The sequence below is a fragment of the Colius striatus genome, chromosome Z, assembly GCF_028858725.1.
Source record: "Colius striatus isolate bColStr4 chromosome Z, bColStr4.1.hap1, whole genome shotgun sequence".
In the NCBI taxonomy this organism is placed as follows: Eukaryota; Metazoa; Chordata; class Aves; order Coliiformes; family Coliidae; genus Colius; species Colius striatus.
Window position 1 is genome coordinate 88,330,777 of NC_084790.1, and position 19,508 is coordinate 88,350,284.

The window sequence follows — 19,508 nt, forward strand, 5'->3', positions numbered from 1 at the left end:
TTGGCAAGGGGGTTGGACTGGATGGTCTCTAAAGGTCCCTTCCAGCCCCCACCATTCTGAGATTCTGTGATTCTATTAATTGTTTTCCATCTGACACCGACAGTGGCACGGAGGGTTGGCTCAGGTGCTCACGTTCTAGGTGCACGTGCAGCACAAGACAACTGTCAGGGCTTGGAACACCTTTGTAGCTCTTCCTCTGTTGTTCATTGTAGTGAACCTGATCAGATTACTAACAGGAGACCTCTTGTAGCGTGCAGTTGGCACAGATAAATTTGCAAAATATTTCCAAGTAAATGCAAAAAATACACAAGTTCATCTTGGGGTCCCTGAAGCAGCAAAGAAATGCAGCAAGTGCTTCATCTCAAGCACATGCTGCAACCCGTTTCACTTTAGTAAAGCACATCAGTGTCTGGCTAAACTGTGGCCAAGTGGCTTTGGCAACCACTTCCCTTGAAGGGCAAGGGTTTCTGTTGAGTGCATTTCCTTGTTGCCTGCTCATGAGACACGACCCAAATGACAAGGAATGAGCGTAAAGGGCCCTCTGCTCTGTCTCTGCTGCTCTCTGCATGAAGGCTGACTCAGGTACTAGACGAGTGGCTGCTTTACTTGCTGAGAAGTTGAGTGAAAATATTCCCTACTTAGGTTTCAACCCGCTGATGTCAAATGTGTCTCAAGGTACTGCTTTTATCTTTTAAAAATGATGCAATTTGGGTCAGGTGAGTGTAGGCAGCCTGGGACTGACAGTCTCTCACCCACCTGGGTGCCTGTGACACGGATGTCTTTGCTGGAGCTCCATGCCCTGGGCCATTGATGGGGAGAAAGAGGCACATTCTTGGGAATAGCCATTTGGCTTTTTTCAGATGTCTGCTTCAGGCTGATGAGAAGAACCGCATTTCAGAAGCTCCTCATTCTCTCTGTTGTAGATACAAGGACTCCAGACTGAGTAGGTCAGATGAATTCCATCCCTGTACCCATAAAAATGGGGCTTTAGAAACAAGCAGCAGTAGAAGGCAGAGCTGGAGTGACTGGAGAGTGAAATCTGCTTACTTCATTAAACTTGTGTGTTTGAAGACCACAGAATACGTCATGAGCCTCCCATGAATGTTTTGTCATCAATAAAAACCCCAACAGTGTGTGTTTGGGCTCACCAGGCCCTTATGAAACAGCTGCATACCAAAGCCATCTCTCCCCGTCCCTGCAGGTTGATAAATGTGAGAGGACACGTGTTTTGGACACAGCTGTGAAGTCGTTTTGGCTTGTGGCTTGCAGCCTGATGGACACCACAGGGTTTCAGTGACGAAGCTTCATGGCCACATTGAAGCAGCCAGGTGTTACTCAAACCCAAAGCCAGAGCGTGGGCTGGAAGCCTTTTGCTCTTAAACACAATGTGGAAGCACAGTTTTTGAACTGGAGCTGGCTCATGTTTGAGCAGCCTGAACCACATGAGTGCCCAGCAGAGTCATTTAGAAAGCATTTCTTGCCCTTCTTCCTCTTTGGGAAAGCTGTAGTGTCTCTTCAGGCCAATATAGTCCTTTTGTTTCTTATATCTTAGGTGACATTAACATGGTGCCATTGTGATTTTCATGATGAATGGGAAAAAAAAACCACACTAGTAGGAGTGGTCCCTGAATTTCCCTGCTCCACCACGCTCCAAAGAGAACGGATTGGAGGCTAAAAATGGGCATTTTGTGACTTTTCTTTGCCATATTAGACAACTAAAAGCCAGCGGACTGCGGGTCTGTGCAGGAAAGCAGAGAAGTGTTTTTCTCTTTTCTCCAGAAAAGCTGGTGTTGGCATAATTTGACATTTCAGTGTGAATACAGAGTGGCTGGGGATGTACAGTAAAGGGCTGACGTTTTTATTAATCTGTACAGTTGGGGTGCATTGCTGCTGGGGGACACTGCTGAGGAAATGGTCAGAGAGATTAAGGGAAGGATTAGAATCATAGAATCACAGCATGGTGGGGTTGGAAGGGACTTTTAGAGATCATCCAGTCCAACTCCCTGCAGAAGCAGGGTCACCTAGATCAGGTCACACAGGAACGTGTCCAGGTGGGTCTTGAAGCCCTCCAAGGAAGGAGCCTCCACACCCTCCCTGGGCAGCCTGGGCCAGGGCTTCCTCACCTGAACAATGAAATAGTGGTTTTTTTATGTTTAAGTGGAACTGTTTGTGTTCCAGCCTCATCCCATCACCCCTGTTCTCTTGCTATATACTATAGAAAAAGAGATGTCCCAACCTCCTGACACCCAGCCTTTAGATATTTATAAATGTTAATGAGCTCCCCCCTCAGTCTCCTCCAGACTGAACAGCCCCAGGTCCCGCAGCCTTTCCTCACAAGGAAGATGCTCCAGTGCCCTGAGCATCTTGCTGGCCCTGCACTGGCCTCTCTGCAGCAGTTCCCTGTCCCTCTGCAGCTGGGGAGCCCACAACTGGACACAGGACTCCAGATGAGGCCTCAGCAGATGTGGCAGAGTAGAGAGGGAGAAGAACCTCCCTTGACCTGCTGCCCACACTCTTCTTGATGCATCCCAGGATGCCATTGGCCTTCTTGGCCACGAGGGCACGTTGCTGGCTCATGTTTACCTTGTTATCAGTTTAGCTTATTATCAATGTCTGCTGTGGCAGAGGCACTCGTGCTGTCGCACGTCGGGATGTGTGTCTGCCAGGGAGCGCCGTGTCCTCGCCGCTCCCCGCCGCGTCTCACACGGCTGTAGGAAGCTTAATCTGTAATGGAGACTTGCTTTCCCTAATGTATACTTGATCTATTTTTTTTTCCTTTGAAAATGTTAAATAATTAATGGTCCTTTGTTATATAAAGAGTCTGGCGTCCGAGCTGCACCTAGAGATTTTTGATGTCAGCATTCTCAACTGATTTGCATCTCTCCAGGGCCGTCTATCCTTCTAAACACAATTCTGAGGAAGAAGGGATGTCTGTCCTGTTCATGAGCAAATGCACTAGTGATCTCCATCACAGATTCAATACTAAAGCCTTACAATCCAATCAGGCTGATGTGGTAGTGGTGGAGGGTGCTGATTCTCTGCTCTGCCGTCAGACATCCTGCCGTTCCGCTTCTGCACATGAATGGATGGTGGGAGGTGACCTCGCTGGGAGGACCTGTTGGTGGGGGTCCTCTCTGATTGCACAAGGGCAGATGCTGTAACGTGGAGGCAGAAAACCATCACTATGGGTTTCAGAGGCTCAGAGGTGGCCTGGTGGTGCACACAGAGCTCACGCTTTGGGATCATGTCCCGCAGAAAGGACCTGGGTGCAGAGACTCCCGAGCCTGGACAGCTTTACGGTGCTTGGATCACAGTGCACTTGCAGTCATTGAATTAATTGCCCATTTCCTTGTCATTCTGTACCTCAGAAGTAGAAGTGTTCATGATAGTCCACGCCAGGTTCCTGGCAGTCTCCAGCTAACGGTCTCAGCTGCTGACCCGTGAAGATAAGGGCCTGCGAAGACCTGAATCGTGTTAATGAAACTCACTACAGAGAAAAACGCTTTCAGGACTCCTGAAATCACCCAGGCTGTGACATCCAGCTGTCACCTGAATTTCCCAGAGGTACCCCTTCAGATGGTTTGGACTCAGGCTACCTCTGCCTTGGGATCAGATCCCTGGCAATGATGCCGGGCATCATCACAGCAAACCAGCACCGGGGGCTATTGAAAAAGTGACATTTGGAGAAAGAAAACCTGAAGCAACTTGTGCTCCTGCTCAGAGCTGGTGCTTCAGTGTGAAGAGAAAGACCCCTGGGGAGGGAATGATGGGAGAATCCTGACTTTCTGTGGCACCTGGGGGATGAGAGGTGGTGGAGCTGCTTCTGTTAGGGCTGATATCAAGGCAGGTGATTGAAAAGCATGGGAAAAAGCCAGATTCAAATGTGAGAACGATCTGTTGACAGACGAGGACCTCTGGATGAGCTTGGTGCTCAGGTGCTCTTTTTTCACCTGACCATTCCAGGGTCCTGTGAGCAGCAGTTTCAGAGCACAGAGCTGGGGGAAGACACTGTCAAGACATGCTGGTTATTAACTGCATCGGGGATAGTTTATGACCGGGAGACATTGGTGCGAGTACAAAGGCTAATGCCTTCATAAGCTGTACTTTTAACAAACAGCTTGCCATTTCAGCTCTTGTGCATGGTTGTCTGGGCAGAGGTCAAATCCTTCCTTCCCCAGGAAGGGCTTTTGTAAGGGCTGGAAACAAACTTTCTGGCTTATGGGCTGCTTGTGGAATCCCTCCAGAAAAAGGGATCTCCTGTTTCCCTTTCCCTCAGCTCTGGGTAGCAGAAAACAGGTGTAAGGTGGTACCTGACCGTGCAGAGGTTGGTACATCCCTCAAGCAATTAGCTGAACCCTCCTTTAGTGGTCAATTTACCCTTTGCTGTAAAAGCACAGTAAGGGCAAAAGAGCTACCAGGCCATGACGATCATCTTCTGATTGTGACAGGCTGGTTTCAGGGGCTGCTGTCTGCCCATGGTTATTTACCCTTTTCTTCCTCCTGGGTGAACCCAGAGCTTCGCTGGTGTTGTCTGAACAGGAGAGAGAGGGACCAGGCAATGGGCTGAGCCCCTGCCCTGCCACAGCTCTGAGCCTGAGGCACGTTCCCATGCACACCACGTCGGGCCCCGCCACAGCTGGTGATGCTGGAGCGAGGGCTGCTGCGCACCTGAGGTGCAGAGGACAGCCTTGTTTTGGAGTGAGGTGGCAGAAGATTTCCCCCACGTCATTTGTTTGCTTTATTAATGCATCGTGTAGTAGAAATCAATTGTGTCCCTGTAAAAGCACAAATGGGTCCGAGAACAGCTTTCATGTGAACTGTAACCCATTAGCCTCTACTTAAGTACCATCATCCTGCCAAAAGATAACGGGAGAGATAATAAGTGAGATCTTGGCGTAGGGAAGGGCACGGCTGGGGAGGGGACAGGAGCCAATTAAGGAAGGAGCAGAAATCAAATAAGGAAGTAATTTAGAACTGAAGCGTGACTTGGTTTTGCCCAAAAGTAACCCCGCTCCAGAGGCACAGAGTGTTTTGTTTCCTTCACAAACACGACGTTGAGTGGTGAAAACCCCGCGGTGGCAAACGGGTGTGATACCTGCGCCCTGGTACTGCGCCGGGTCCCCAGGGAGGCCCCAGCCCCCTGCAGCCCCCCGAGCCTCGGGTCCTGTGCCAGGAGCTCCGGGGGATGCACAGACCCCACTGAGCGGCAGCGGCCGAGGGGTGGAAGTGCCCTTGGGGAAGAGCCGCGGGGATCCCATCCCATCCCATCCCATCCCATCCCATCCCATCCCATCCCATCCCATCCCATCCCACCCTATCCCATTCCATCTGGCCCCATCCTTCCCCATCCCACCAAATCCCGTCCGTCCCGTCCCGTCCGCCCCGCCCCGCCCGGCCAGCGCCGCCCCCTCCCCTCGGGCAGCGGGGGCAAGGCGGGGGGCAGTGCTGAGGGGAGGGCGCTGGGCGGGGCGAGGGGCCGCGCCGCGCCCCGCGCTTTGTGCAGTTCCCGGCCCGTCCCGCCCCTGGCGCGGCGGCCGGCGGGGGGAGCGCGGCAGCGGGCCCGGCAGCGCCTCCCGCCCCCACAGCCGAGCCGCCACTGGGCCCGCCCGGGCCTCGCCCCGCCCCGCCGGCCGCCGCCGGGGCTCCCGCCGCGGGGAGGGCGCGTTCCTGCGGCCGCTCGGAGCCTGAGCCGGCGGCAGCGGGCGGGTCCCGGCGCCGCCCCCGGCCGGCACCGCCCCCGGCCCCTTCCCGCCGGCGCTCGGGTCGCCGCGGGGCCGCCTTCCGCCGGTCGCGGACCAGGAGCAGCGGCAGCGGCGCCGAGCGGGGCGCCCCGCGCAGCGGCTCAATGGCGACCGCGGCGCTGGAGCCGGTCTACGGGCTGTCCGAGGACGAGGTGGGTCGGGGCGGGGGCTGCCCGGGGCGGCGGGCGGCTCGGGAGCCCTCGCGGGCGGCCTCGGCTGCCGGGGCCGTCGGCGCAGCGGGTGTGTGCGTGTACGGGGCTGTGTGCGTGTACGGGTGTGCGGGTGTGTGCGCCCGGGTGCGGGTGTGTGTGCGCCCGGGTGTGTGTGCGCCCGTGTGCGGGTGCGCCCGTGTGCGGGTGTGTGTGCATGTGCGGGTGTGTGTGCATGTGCCCATGTGCGGGTGTGCCCATGTGCGGGTGTGCCCGTGTGCGGGTGTGTGTGCGCCCGGGTGCGGGTGTGCCCGGGTGCGGGTGTGTGTGCATGTGCCCGGGTGCGGGTGTGCCCGGGTGCGGGTGTGTGTGTGCATGTGCCCGGGTGCGGGTGTGCCCGGGTGCGGGTGCGCCCGTGTGTCGGGGTGCGGGCAGCCCCTCCCGCCGACGGGGTGCCAGGCGCCCTTCGCTGTGAGCGCGGCGGCGGCCGGGGAGGCTGCGGGGCGCCGGGCTCCGCGTGCGGTCCCTGCCGGACGAAGGTCGAGGGTCGGTCCGGGAGGGCGCCCGGCGAGTCCACCGCGGCCCGCGGGGCTCTGCGCCCCCGCCCGGCAGCAGCCGCGGGCGGGGAGACGTGGCGGCGGCCCGAGCGGGGCCTCCCGTCCCGTCCCGTCGCGCCCCGTCCCGGCGAGCGCAGGCAGCAGCCCCCGGCCCGCTCGCTGCCCGGCGGGTGCGGCTGGAACAAGCCCCCGGCCGCCGCGCGGTGTGCCCGGAGGGGTCCCGGCTGCCGGCGCCCGGCCCCGCCGCGGAGCGTTGTCCGGGCTGCTGCCGGTGTCCGTGGTGGGATCCTGTACGGGCGGCCCTGCGCCCGGCGCGCTGCAGCCGCCTCGCAGCGGGGCTGGTGGCGAACAAAGAGCCGGGGCTGGCGATGGAGATGTCGCGGCGGGGGCGCGGGGGGGCGGCCGCTGTCTCGCCGGTGCTGCGGGGCCGGGGCTCGGCGGGGCGCGGGTCACGCAGCGGCGCCGGGGGAGGGGGCTGCGGGGCCGGGGCTCGGCGGGGCGCGGGTCACGCAGCGGCGCCGGGGAAGGGGCTGCGGGGCCGGGGCTCGGCGGGGCGCGGGTCACGCAGCGGCGCCGGAGGAGGGGGCTGCGGGGCCGGGGCTCGGCGGGGCGCGGGTCACGCAGCGGCGCCGGGGAAGGGGCTGCGGGGCCGGGGCTCGGCGGGGCGCGGGTCACGCAGCGGCGCCGGGGGAGGGGGCTGCGGGGCCGGGGCTCGGCGGGGCGCGGGTCACGCAGCGGCACCGGGGAAGGGGGCTGCGGGGCCGGGGCTCGGCGGGGCGCGGGTCACGCAGCGGCGCCGGGGAAGGGGCTGCGGGGCCGGGGCTCGGCGGGGCGCGGGTCACGCAGCGGCACCGGGGAAGGGGGCTGCGGGGCCGGGGCTCGGCGGGGCGCGGGTCACGCAGCGGCGCCGGGGAAGGGGCTGCGGGGCCGGGGCTCCGCGGGGCGCGGGTCGCGCAGCGGCGCCGGGGAAGGGGCTGCGGGGCCGGGGCTCCGCGGGGCGCGGGTCACGCAGCGGCGCCGGGGAAGGGGGCTGCGGGGCCGGGGCTCCGCGGGGCGCGGGTCACGCAGCGGCGCCGGGGGAGGGGGCTGCGGGGCCGGGGCCGTCCCCCCCCGCGCCCGGCCGGGCTGCCGGTGCCACGCGCGGCCTGGTGCAGATGGAGCCCGATAAGATGGGCAGGACGTGTGATAACTAATCGCCGTGTTCTGGCTTTACCAACCCATGTCTTCTGCAGAACCGTGTGCGCTGCGAACAGATGAAATGTGCCTGAGCAGAGCAGTCCGCTCTGCCTTACGCAAGTGGTACGAATTGTAGGCAGTGCCCTTTTTATTTCGTTGCAGTGGTGAGAGGCTCCTTTTTCCTAGCAGGGTGATAAAGCATCAGGGAAGGGACAAGCCGTGTCACTGTCCTGTGACTCGGGTGTATCAGCCGTTGGTATCAGATGTGTTGCTGGTCCGGGTTGTATTTTTACAGGAATGAATGATAATTGATGATCACAATATCACGCCTAGTTTTATGGGACTAAACGTGACGGACTGCCCGCCGTTTCTGTGGTATAGGAGAAGCTGGCATGAAAGGATCTCCCGACTGCAGGAGCTGCCAGACAATTTTATTACCCATTGTATTTGAGTGGCACCAAATCTAGATGGCTATCGTTTGATTGAAAAGGCAATTCTTGGGCTGGAGTGGGTGTTTTTATGAAGGAGAGGTGGCGGTTAGCCCTGCTTGTGTTGGTTTCTAAAGCTGTGAGCGTAGCCTGATTTAAAATAGATAGGGGAGAAGCGAGCCTGGGGCCCTTAAGATAACAACCATGAGGTTGGAGGAGGGGAGTCTTTTCCTCCCTGGGTTGTTTTCATAAGCCTGTACCGGAGGACAAGGCCGGCTGACAGCAGCTCAGCTGCAGGAGTCCCTCGGCACCTCGCTCCCCCAGGCTCCCACGAGCGGAACGTGGCTGTGTGTCTGACCCTCCAGCCTGCCCGGGCTCCCGGCAGCTTCTGTCACCTGGAAGAGGAGCGAGGCCAGCTGGGCTTGCTGTGCCAGCACAGGCACCCCAAAACCTTGGTGGCAGTTACGTGCTTTCAGGGATTTTGGCACATCAGGAAGTGTGGTCTGGCCTGTGAGCTGTCCTGCCATGTCCTGGGTATGTGGCTGAGAAAACCAGGCTGGGGTCTGGCTGCTGCTTTTGTTGTTGTGTGCCGGCCGATGTCTTTTGTCCCTGCCTCCTTCCTCTACATATGCTGGCGCTTGAACAGAATGTTAAAGAGAAATGAATAGAGGGAGAAATCCCCTGGACAGAGCAGCACAGCTGCTGTCAGTGCTGCCTGGCTCGGTGCTGGAAGGCATCTCCGAGAGAGGGGTGCTGCAGTGGTGCTCACATCCAGCTGGTGCTGCGGACCTGACCTGGTAAAGGGTGGTCCAGGTAAGAAAAGGCATCTGTCACTCGTCTCCCGAGCTGAAGAACTCCTTGTAAAAGGAAGCCTTTGGTGTCTCCACGATGGCCCATGGTGGTCCCACGGATGCAGTGATGGCAGCAGCCACTCCTGCGGGGAGCAATGGACCTGTTGTTCTGTGTGTCACTGCAGGTTGTGATGGTGCTGGGCATTGGCAGAACAGCACAATGATCACCTGAAAACACGAGACTGCCAGTGGAAACAGGGAGAACGAAGAGGGGAAAAGGGACAGGGTGAGGAGGGATGTGGAGAGGAACACGGTGGTATTACACAGCTCGGTGGGCTGCGGTTTCAGTATGCCAACAGCCTGCACCGTTGTTGAGCCTGTGGTAAACATCTGCGCAGAGGAGAGCACCAAAAGAGGAGGATCTCCCCCAGGAAGACATCTATTAGTAGGCTTCATTAGCAGTAAAGCTGGGCAGTGGTTGAGAAAGGCGGGTATGTTTGCAGTTTCGTTGTGCTGGCATTTGCCGATAATGACTTCCCAAGCACTGGCTTGGCCTTGGCTTGTCTCTTTTGTTTGGAAAAGCCAAATCTCTTTGCTGGTCTTGAGGGCCGAGCCGCATATGCGGATGGATTTAGGCTCTTAAGTGTTGCTTTGTTGTTGCCTGGGTTGGCAGTCCTGCTTTCTGAAGGGTTTTGAGTAAGCCTTCTGTGGGACTACCTGCCCTAGCACATTTGCTGATGGGAAGAAGTGGTTGCTTGAATGTAAGCTGGGCTTGCTTAATGGGCTCCCATAAAAATAGCAGTATCTTTCACAAGTAATTAAGCATAAGCCTAACTTTTCCTTGCACAGCAGATCTACGTGTCTGTGGGCCTACTTCATGCCTTAAGCATATGCCTAAGTGTTTGCAGAATTTGTGCCTACATTAATCTCTGTAAATAGCTGTAATTCGCAGTGGATAGCTCCAATATGGACATCTGTTCCCGTTTATTCAGATGCTCTGAGAGGCATTAAGACACTCAGGGACTTTCTGAGTCACGGACAGCAAACGAGCCGTTGCGTTTAGCCGCTGTCGGGCCGTGTTCTTCAGACGCTGTTCCCATACATCTGCCTCTTTGTACCTGCGAGCTGTAAGGAATGGAGTTTAATCTGTTAGTTACAACCAGCTGTAAATCAGATCAACCTGTGAGTTTTTCACAGCGAGGATGGCTTTGGCGTGGCACAGGTTGCGGACAGTGGTGGGGGAATCTGCCTCCTCGGAGATATTCAGGAGCCATCTGGACGTGGTCCTGGACAACCAGCTCCTGCTCGTGCAGGGGACTGGGACAGATGACCTCCAGAGGTCCCTGCCAACCTCCTGCAGCCTGTGACTCCGTGAAATAATATTTACATAGGCTGCTGGGAGCTCAGGTGCTCTCACACCGGCTTTAAACACCAGCGTGTTTGAAAACTCGCGCCCGTTCGGAGCTGACAGTGTCTGTGTCCTCACAGAGAGCTCTCCTCATCCCCTCTGGAGCTGGGTGCCTGTGGCACACTCCTGCTTTGCTGGATGGCTCGTGTTAAAGGCTCTGCTGTGGCAGCCACGGGTCTCCAGCGCCGGCCTTGGGAGCAGAGAGGAGGGAGCCAAACCAGAAGCACCAGCCTCAGTGACATCAGCCATTTCCCCCAGCTTCCAGCGTCGCTCGCTTAGGGAGTTCCTGAACACTGAATTCTTCAGGAGCTACTGGGTTAATCTCATCCATTTAATTTACTTTTTAGTTGCCTTTTCCATAAGAGGAAAGGAAATACGATGTCCCTTAGGGAAATTCCACCTCTGTTTTGGGGAAACCCAGGCAGAAATGAGAGTCGCTGGGCTGAAGGTGGCCCTGACAAAAGCTTCCACAGGTATTCCCTTCCCCTTCCTCCGTGTGCCTGGGTGGAAATAAAGACTTGTGGCTTCTTCTGTCTCGTTTGGTTGAATAAATAACGTGTCTTCAGAAAAAGACCCTTGAAGGAAGAGTGAAGAGGTTCATAAGTGAAATTGCTCTCTGCAGTTCCAGCATTCTCCTCAAGTTCTGGTCAAATTCCATGAGTTGCAAGTGAATAAACCGATATTACAAGCTTCCTACTGGGATGACATTTGTCACGTATTAGTAATTGTCAAAAATGAGCCTGTGTTTGTGAAAATATCTTGATGCATGAGGTATAATTACATGTACCTTAAAATAAACAGTTCTGGATACAGTCACTGCAGTCTAACCCTTTTTTTTGTCATCTCAGTTCTTGTGCACTGTACTAGGCAAAGCAGTGAGAAATGGATCCTGGAGGGTTCCAAGACCCCAGGAGCTTCTGTGGCACTCTGCTTTTGCTGAGGCATTCTTTTGGGTAACCACAAGCAAGACTAGTTTTCAGGTACTGGAAGCACTGGAAATGGTACCTGCGAAAGGGATGAATCCCTGTGAAGCATAGGCTGGTCTATGCTTCATCTAACATCAGGGTAAGGAGTAAAACTGGCCTTTGCCACAATGGTGTCATGGTGAAACAGAGCTTGGGCCAGGAGGCAGCAAGGAGTGTGACTGCAGGATAATGGATAAACAGTGTCTTTCTGTGCAAACAGTTTCAAAATGAGGCATACAGGAAGCTGGCTTTTGTGTCTCGTGTTTACACGTTACTGAGTGCATTTGTTGCTCTGGAGTGATCTCACTTGAGGGTGTCTCCTTCCCTCTACGTGGATGTCGCGTTAATAAAATTCATCTGGATGATTTGGTGCCGTCTGGGAGACGGGGCTGTGAGGGCTTCCCAAGGTGTGTCCCCTTCCCTTCCCTTCCCTTCCCTTCCCTTCCCTTCCCTTCCCTTCCCTTCCCTTCCCTTCCCTTCCCTTCCCTTCCCTTCCCTTCCCTTCCCTTCCCTTCCCTTCCCTTCCCTTCCCTTCCCTTCCCTTCCCTTCCCTTCCCTTCCCTTCCCTTCCCTTCCCTTCCCTTCCCTTCCCTTCCCTTCCCTTCCCTTCCCTTCCCTTCCCCTGTGCCATCCCATGTGCCCTCCCACTGCTGAGGAGCTGGATTTGTTGCTGAGGAAAAGGCTTCAGTTTTCCTGCCCTGCCTGCCTGTGTGACCAAGCAGTACCACCGTGGAGATCAGTGCTGTATTTCTCTGCTTTGCTTTTGAAGCAAACCATACATTGGTGAAATGAGCCTGATGGTGAGTTGTTGGGGAAAAAGTCTGTGTTCTAGGTGGCTGCAATTAGATTTAAGGTGATGTTTCATGATACATTGCCTGATGGTAGAACTCCCTCCTGCTGCTGTGCTGCAGTTTCACAGACGGGTTTTCTGACGGGTTCCCACAGGGCCCACGGCAGGACTGGCACCTGGGAATGGGCGCTGGAACTCCCCTCCTTGCGCTGGTTCCCAGCTCAGCTGCTGGAGCAGCAAGGGCTGGGCGTTGTGGCACTGAAAGAGCGCTGGATGAATGACCAGCACGTGGGGCATCACTGCAGGTGACGTGCTGGAGAAGCAGCCGTGGTCCAGCTTCCAGGTGGAGAAGGGGCTGAGGGCAGCGAGGGAGCGGCCTGGCCAGGCATCACCCGGCTGCCCACGCCACAGCAGCAGCTCAGCACGGAGCCTGCGTGGAGCAGCAGGCTGTGATCCACAGAAAACCCTCCAGCTCCTGAGAAGATACCTGCTTAATGAGCAACGCTGTGAGCACAGGCTCTTTAGAAAGAGCGGTCTGTTGTTTCTGCTCTGAATACTCTGGTTATATAAAAGCATAACCCACTGGAGTGTGAGCAGGGGCCTGCCTTGGTCACAGCAGTGACACGGGCTCAGTAAAGAGCGATTCAGGGCAGTAACCTCTTTATTGACTTTTTAAATGGAAACCAAAATTACCTGAATTGGTTTTATAGATTCTAAGTGCGTTGGCTTCCCAGGGATAGCACGTAAAACTTTAAGTGATGATTAAGAAGTCCAGATAAGGAAGCATTTCATAAGTGAAAGGCCTTCCATATCTACTTGTTTTGGCATAATAACACAGTTAGTGAGCTGTGGTTCTTAGTGGGTCAATAGAGTTTTATGACAACTTGCATTTTAAACCTGCCTTTAACGAGGCATCAGCCACTATTACTGACACTTGGGTAAATTCTAGTTGTAGTGTGAAATTAAAGACATTTAATGGGGTTGGTACCAAAATGTGTGTCTGAGGGAGCGAGTACAGTTTGGTTTTCTGTGTGCCTATTCCGAGGGGGCTGTGTGTCCTCTGTGCCTCTGCCGAGGGGCAGGTCGCGGCGGGGGCCGGTGCTGCTGCCGCCGGGGAGAGACCCTCCTGCCTCACCTGGGTTGAGGCATCATCAGGATCGGTGTTTTGGGCTGGCCATGGGAGGGCACTGTGTAATGGTAAATGGAGGCTCAAGGTTGTCCTCTGTTCCCGCACAGGGCCCGTTTTCCTGGGGGTGAAGTGGACTGTGAGCCCCAGGCCTGCCGCCGCAGTGGTCTGCTCCATCTCGCAGGCGCAGCTCTCTCTGGGAGCCATGGTCCTCCCTCTCGTAGGGGAGGGGTGTGTGTTATGCTTTGTTCTGGAAACGTAACCAGCAGGCATGATCCGAGTGCCAAATGAGCTCCCCTTTCAGGAGGGAACAAAACGAACGTCTCGGGAAGCCCTGGGCAGCAGGAACGCACCGCTGCAGCTCCCAGGCTGGCGCCGTGCCTCCCGACAACGAGAGGTTCAGTAGCACGTAGTGTGTGTGCCCTCTAACCCACACACAGCTCGCTGTGCAGGGTGGGCTGTCTCTGAGATCCAGAGGCCACGCTTTACTCGGGTTGTACTTGTGGGTAGAGCTGTGCGGAGCTGAGGCGTCTGCCTCGGGGACTCTGTGAGGCAGCTGTGTGCTTGTGTTGCAAGATCTGATGTAGGTGCAGCCTGTTTGGCAGCTGATTTTCAGCTGAATCAGGCTAAATTGACAACCTCGTGGTCCCAGAGGATTGTGTAGGGCCAAGACCTCTTGCTTAATTAAACCCTGTGGCATATATACTGTGACTTTTCTGAGCAAGCTGGAAGCCTCTAAGCCTTTTAATAGCAGTGAGGGATGCATTATCTAACAGCTTCAGTCAATTTTGAGTCACAGATGCAGTGTCAGTGTGCAGAAGTAGCTTGATTGAGTTACAGTTTGGTAAATTTTGCTGTCAGCAAGTGGAAAAAATCTAAATTTGATAAATTTCTTCATCTCTTGCTCTCACTGGTGCTTCCTCACAAATGTTTGTTTTAATTGTGTTTGATAACAGAGTTTTACTGCAGCAGTAGAAGAAATGCTGGTAGTCAGCTCTGTCCCTCTTTGCAAAGCAGTGGAGTGTAGTCTGGTAAACACTGTAAGCTGGGTAAGAGTGCAGTGGCAGGTTGGGTGACTTCTCCCACTGACTCTAGAACGGGGAGAAAGGAATGTGGTTTGACTGCTGGCCTGCTCAGCTCAGCCTGGGGCTTGAGCTGCTGCCATTTCGTTATTAAAACCTGCCAGAGGTTTTACCTTCAGCCAGGACTGGAACTGTAGCTTTCAGCAAGTACTTAGCCTGCTGTCACGCTGACTTCTTCCAGCGTGGAGTTTCTAAGCTGCTGAGTTCTAACACAGGAGCACTCCCTTTCCCTGCTCCATCTTTTCCTCTCCCCATCCCACAAAGAAAGCAAAACACCAAAACCTTAATACAGGGGTTGCTTTCTGCAAAGCATCAGCAATTAACTGTTAATTCATTTAAACAGAAGAGATGTGGTTAAATTACACGGGCCTGGAAGCTAAGTGCAGTTAAAATAGTAAAACAACCCAACTCAAAACAACAACAACCCCAGAGCAAACAAAAACCCCACCAAAACCCAAAGCCCCAACAAAGCAAATAGAAAAACTAGATTCTTGAAGTGTATTGTGCAATGTCTGTCTTTGGGGTGATGCCTTGACTGGGCAACAAACTCATGTGTGTGTTTGTAATGGTTCATTTTTTCCTCCCTGCGTTCTTTAACCTGAATTCCTGTGTCCTGGCAGGACTTAGATGTTGGTCAGAATCCTGATTTCTAGGAATTAGGAGCCTTTCCTGAAACCAAAAGAAAACTCTACAATTCTGAGAACACTTGCAGATGTGAGGAGAGCTGGGCAGAGAGGAACCTGCTGAGGTTCAACAAGGGCAAGGGCAGAGTCCTGCAGCTGGGGAGGAACAACCCCCTGCCCCAGGCCAGGCTGGGGGTGACCTGCTGGAGAGCAGCTCTGCAGAGACAGACCTGGCAGTGCTGGCTGACAATAAACTGCCCATGAGCAGCAACGTGCCCTCGTGGGCAAGAAGCCAATGGCAGCCTGGGGGCATCCAGCAGAGTGGGCAGCAGGGCCAGGGAGGTTGTGCTCCCCCTCTGCTCTGCCACATCTGCTGAGGCCTCATCTGGAGTCCTGTGTCCAGTTGTGGGCTCCCCAGCTGCAGAGGGACAGGGAGCTGCTGCAGAGAGGCCAGTGCAGGGCCAGCAAGATGCTCAGGGCACTGGAGCATCTTCCTTGTGAGGAAAGGCTGCGGGACCTGGAGCTGTTCAGTCTGGAGGAGACTGAGGGGGGAACTCATTAATATTGACAAATATCTCACTGGTGGGTGTCAGGAGGTTGGGGCTGCACTTTTTTGTGTTGTATCCAGTGACAGGACAAGGGGTGATGGGATGAAGCTGGAACACAAACAGTTCCACTGAAACATCAGGACAAACTGTTTGAGTGTTTGAGTGAGGGAGCCCTGGCCCAGGCTGCCCAGGGAGGGTGTGGAGGCTCCTTCCTTGGAGGGCTTCAAGAGCCACCTGGACACGTTCCTGTGTGACCTGATCTAGGTGGGATCTGCTTCTGCAGGGGTTTGGACTGGATGAGCTCTAAAGGTCTTTCCAACCCATTCTATGAATAACTCCAAGGATAAATTGTGTTTTGCCATTAAGTTTTATTATCTTACTTTTGTACCTCACTACAGGGATTAGTGGTGTTTTATTGGTGTCATGCAAGCAGCAGCCAGGTTTTCTTTAGTGTGATTTATCTACTGGGCAAGAGCAGAATTATTCCTAACAGTGCACAATCCTGCTGTTCTCTTCTCTTTGGCAGTTCTTAGTTCTGTGTAATCCTGGCTTGAGGATGGAAGTATGTTCAGGTAATCTGTGTTTGGTTTTAACTGAAGAAGTCTTAGCTCTTTTCAAGCATTTCTATGTGGATGATCACACAGTGTTCATGGTAGGATCTGGAGAGATGGGAGTGATGAGTAACTCCCAGTAGAAAGCATCCTGGGATGACTTCCTCATCGACTGTCTGTCTGGTAACTGATGGGAAAGAACCCCTTGTGGTCTCTTCCTGGTGAGCTGGGACGTGCTGTGTGAACACAGTGCTCCATCAGTGAGTCCTATCAGTGTGCTCCAGGTTCTCATTGGGGCTCAAATGGTGCTTGGCTCTTCTGTTCCCCTGTGCCTGCAGACAGGGAGGGATCTGTGCTTGTGTTTAAGGTCTTTGGAGGATGAAGAAGCATTTTATTTTCCAAGATTGAAGTGGTCTGGAAGCTAAACTTACAGCAAGGGAAGAGTGTTTTGTGACACGCTGAAGGGAGGAGAGACCAAGGTTTGATTTTGTGCTCTGCTTGCAGTCCTCATCCTCTGCTTACAATACCTGGTTTCTCTGATGGGAGAGGATACCAGGTCTCCTTCATGCCACTTACATAAACTGCCATCAGCTCTTGAAACAAGTCACCAGAAGTATTTGATGTTTTGAATTTCTGAGAAGCAGCAATAGAGACATTGCTTCTAATCCTCACCATGTTCGTTTTCTCTGCTGAACACCAGCCAGGCTTCCTGGCTCTCTGGGCATCACTTTGTTTCTTCTGCATGAAGGCAGAGACATTTCACTCAACTTTTTTTGTCTGTTGGAACAAACTTAATAAATCATCCATTTTGAAAACATTTGTTGTCTGGTTTTATAAGTTTTCATTGCCTTCTCCTCAGCTTCTGAAAGGTCTTTGGTCCTTCAGTCCGTGGAAGCTGAGAGGTAAAACCGTTTGGATGTGCCCAGGTCTCTGCCTGTCGTACCTTTGTGTTTGCTTTTACTTAGGACAGGAAGCCATTGCCTTCCTAGTTGTAAGTTTGGCTGGTATATGTACACCTGTGAGTTAAAGGATGACTTTTTGTGTCCTTCTGGTTTTTAATATCTGTACTTCATTTGGTAATATCGATCTCTAGAGCTGGAATTGGAAAGGTTGAGTAGATCACCTGCCTCTGTGATAGCCAGCTCCTGCCCCTAAGGCCACAGAGGTTGCAGACTGCTCTGGGCCAGCTTCCAGACGTGTGCAGGGCTGCAGTGGGACTTGCAGGTGAATTAGTTCCACTCTGAGGTGAGTGGACAGGTACCCTGCAAAGCAAAGCCACCCAGCCACCCGCAAAGCAGAGCTGCATCTGTTTGGCACTGCTATGTGGAGATGGCTGGGAAGCTGCTGTGATTGCCCAGCTGCTCAGAGAGCCTTGAAGCTTTGGGGTCTGTGTTGCACCTTTGCAAAGGCATGGCCTTGTATGGTCATGGAGGTCATGGTCTCAGATCTCCCTGATAAAATGCGTGTCCAGTGTGCACAGTGTCACTTGGGTGTGATACTAAATTAATAGTTCCTTTTTAAGCTTTCCAGTCCTCACACAACTGTCAAATGGCAAAGCCTGAAGGTGACAGAAAAGCTCCTTACCCTGGTTTGCTTCTTCTGGGGCAGGCACAGCCAGATGTGGTGTGGATCTTCAGCTGGTGTTCATCTCGCTGCCTCCTGTAAGTCCCCTCAGGGCAAGGCTTTGCACTCCCTCCAATTAGCAGCTGCTGGTGTGAGATGATGGCTTCTTCAGGAGCTGAAATGGATGTGGCAGATTTGCACTGCTGAAAGGGAGGTCATGAAATCATAGAATGGCAGGACTGGAAGGGACCTTTGGAGATCATCCAGTCCAAACCCTCTGCCAAAGCAGATCCCACCTACACCAGGTCACACAGGAACGTGTCCAAGTGTGAACAAGACTGGTGCCAGAACCCACCCCTGTGAAACTCCACTGGCCACAGGCCTCTAACTCAATTCTGTGCCACTGATCACCACTCTCATGATTTCTCTTGAGCACCTCTGGACCTTCTCTGGATTAGCATCACAAAGTGCTACTTTGCCTGTGTCTTTGCTGGGCTGTTGAATTGCAGTAGCTGCCAGAGAGTTGCAGAGGTGTGTGGCAGGAGCTGCTAGGGTGGTCATGGAGGTGGAAGGCATGTGTGAAGAAAGGAGAGCAGCTGAGCTGCTGATGGATGTGGGTTTTTTAGTGATGGGCCTGGCAGCGTGAGGTGAGTGGACGGACCATGACCTTAAAGGTTTTTTCCAACCATAATGATCCTATGATTCATACCTGATCTTCTGTGATAACAGCTATCATGCACATAAGGGTTTTTTCCTGTGAATCTTATCAAATTGCTGACCAAGCTTTTTCCTTATAGTTGGGAGACATTCACCAGCTGCGACAAAAATGGTTGTTTGTGAGACATGGTTTGTATTTTGTACATTGGAGGACCTAAATTAACATCTGGTTGCAGCTGGAGTGAGGAGGATGCATAGCTTTGCTTTCCCCTTCCTCAGCTCTGTCCGTGATCACTCCCTGACATATGTGGTGGCGCTCTTCTGATACCGAGGTAAATTGACACAGTTTAGCCACAAAAGATTAAAAATAAGTCTCAGTTTAGGACAAGTTAGCCTTCTTCTGTTCAAGTGAGTGTAAATTTGCCTCCCGTGCAGTCGTGCCGTCCTGGGGCTGGCTCGGGTGGGCAGTGGTGGGGGCTCATGCTCGGGTGGATGGGAGAAAGACCTTTATTGTCATCCTTGGTGTCTATTTGTTCTGGTTCTATTTCATCAAGTCTTGTCACTTTACTCCTCATTTCCAGTGTCTATACAAAGAAATTAACTCCCTGAGATCAGATGGGGCACAACAAACACAATGCTAAAGGTTCCTGTGCTTGGGTGCACAGCACCTTGTCGTGCAGCCTTGGCCCGAGGAGGCCCTTCTCATTCTGTTTCCTGCACGAAGGAGCTTTGTGGGTTTGCTGCTCCTTGCAGGGTAGGCTGTTCCCAGCAGTCGTGACACACCTGCGTGCTGACAGTGTCCTTCACGCTGACTCACTGCTCCTCGCGGTTTCCCGTCTCTCCGTTGGTGGCACCTCCCTGCCTCCGAACCCCGTGGTCTTGCCCAGCAGGAAGGCTTTCTTGGACTATGTGGTCACCTCCTTGGCTAGACCTTGTGCTAGACCTCGCCTGCAGTTCTGGTACGAATTCTTAGACATTGATGGTTGATGAGAGGCTGGATGGAGACAAAACCTGTATGTTCCCAGGGCAGTAACAGCCTGGGAGTTCCACAGGTTTTTCTCCTTCCTCACGAGTTTCCTTCTGGTTGTGACCATAACTGTCTGTTTAGCCAACAGCAATCTTTGCTGAGCTGTGTCACTGTTGCTTCACCGAGGTCATGGTGAGTAAGAGTTACAGCAGATACTTTGTGCAGCGAGTGTTTTAATCAACTCATCAAAGAAATATGCTCAGTGAATGCTACCTGTGGTAAAGCCAGAACGTTTTACCTGCCACGTACCCCTCTGTGCATCTGTTCTCAGTCTAGCACCGTTCAGTGCTGGGACTGAGAGCCTGAGGAGTTGCTTTGGAAGCCCT

At 54.1% G+C, this 19,508-nt stretch overlaps 1 protein-coding gene and 1 long non-coding RNA gene across 3 annotated transcripts in view; both read left to right on the top strand.

Annotated features, from left to right (window-relative positions):
* Window positions 1–5,708: 5,708 nt before the first annotated feature.
* The window catches only part of NEDD4L (NEDD4 like E3 ubiquitin protein ligase), a 190,127-nt gene continuing 176,327 nt past the window's right edge, over window positions 5,709–19,508 (top strand). Inside the window, exon 1 of one of the 2 annotated variants that reach the window (XM_062019381.1) lies at window positions 5,709–5,893. In XM_062019381.1, coding sequence (XP_061875365.1) covers window positions 5,846–5,893 — 48 coding nt within the window. In that variant the 5' untranslated portion in view covers window positions 5,709–5,845. The remainder of the gene's footprint in view (window positions 5,894–19,508) is intronic. The other variant, XM_062019380.1, reaches the window with a different exon arrangement.
* Window positions 7,550–11,066, top strand: LOC133628825 (uncharacterized). The gene is made up of 2 exons (XR_009820871.1): window positions 7,550–9,333; window positions 9,835–11,066. It is a non-coding gene; the product is annotated as an uncharacterized LOC133628825 (long non-coding RNA).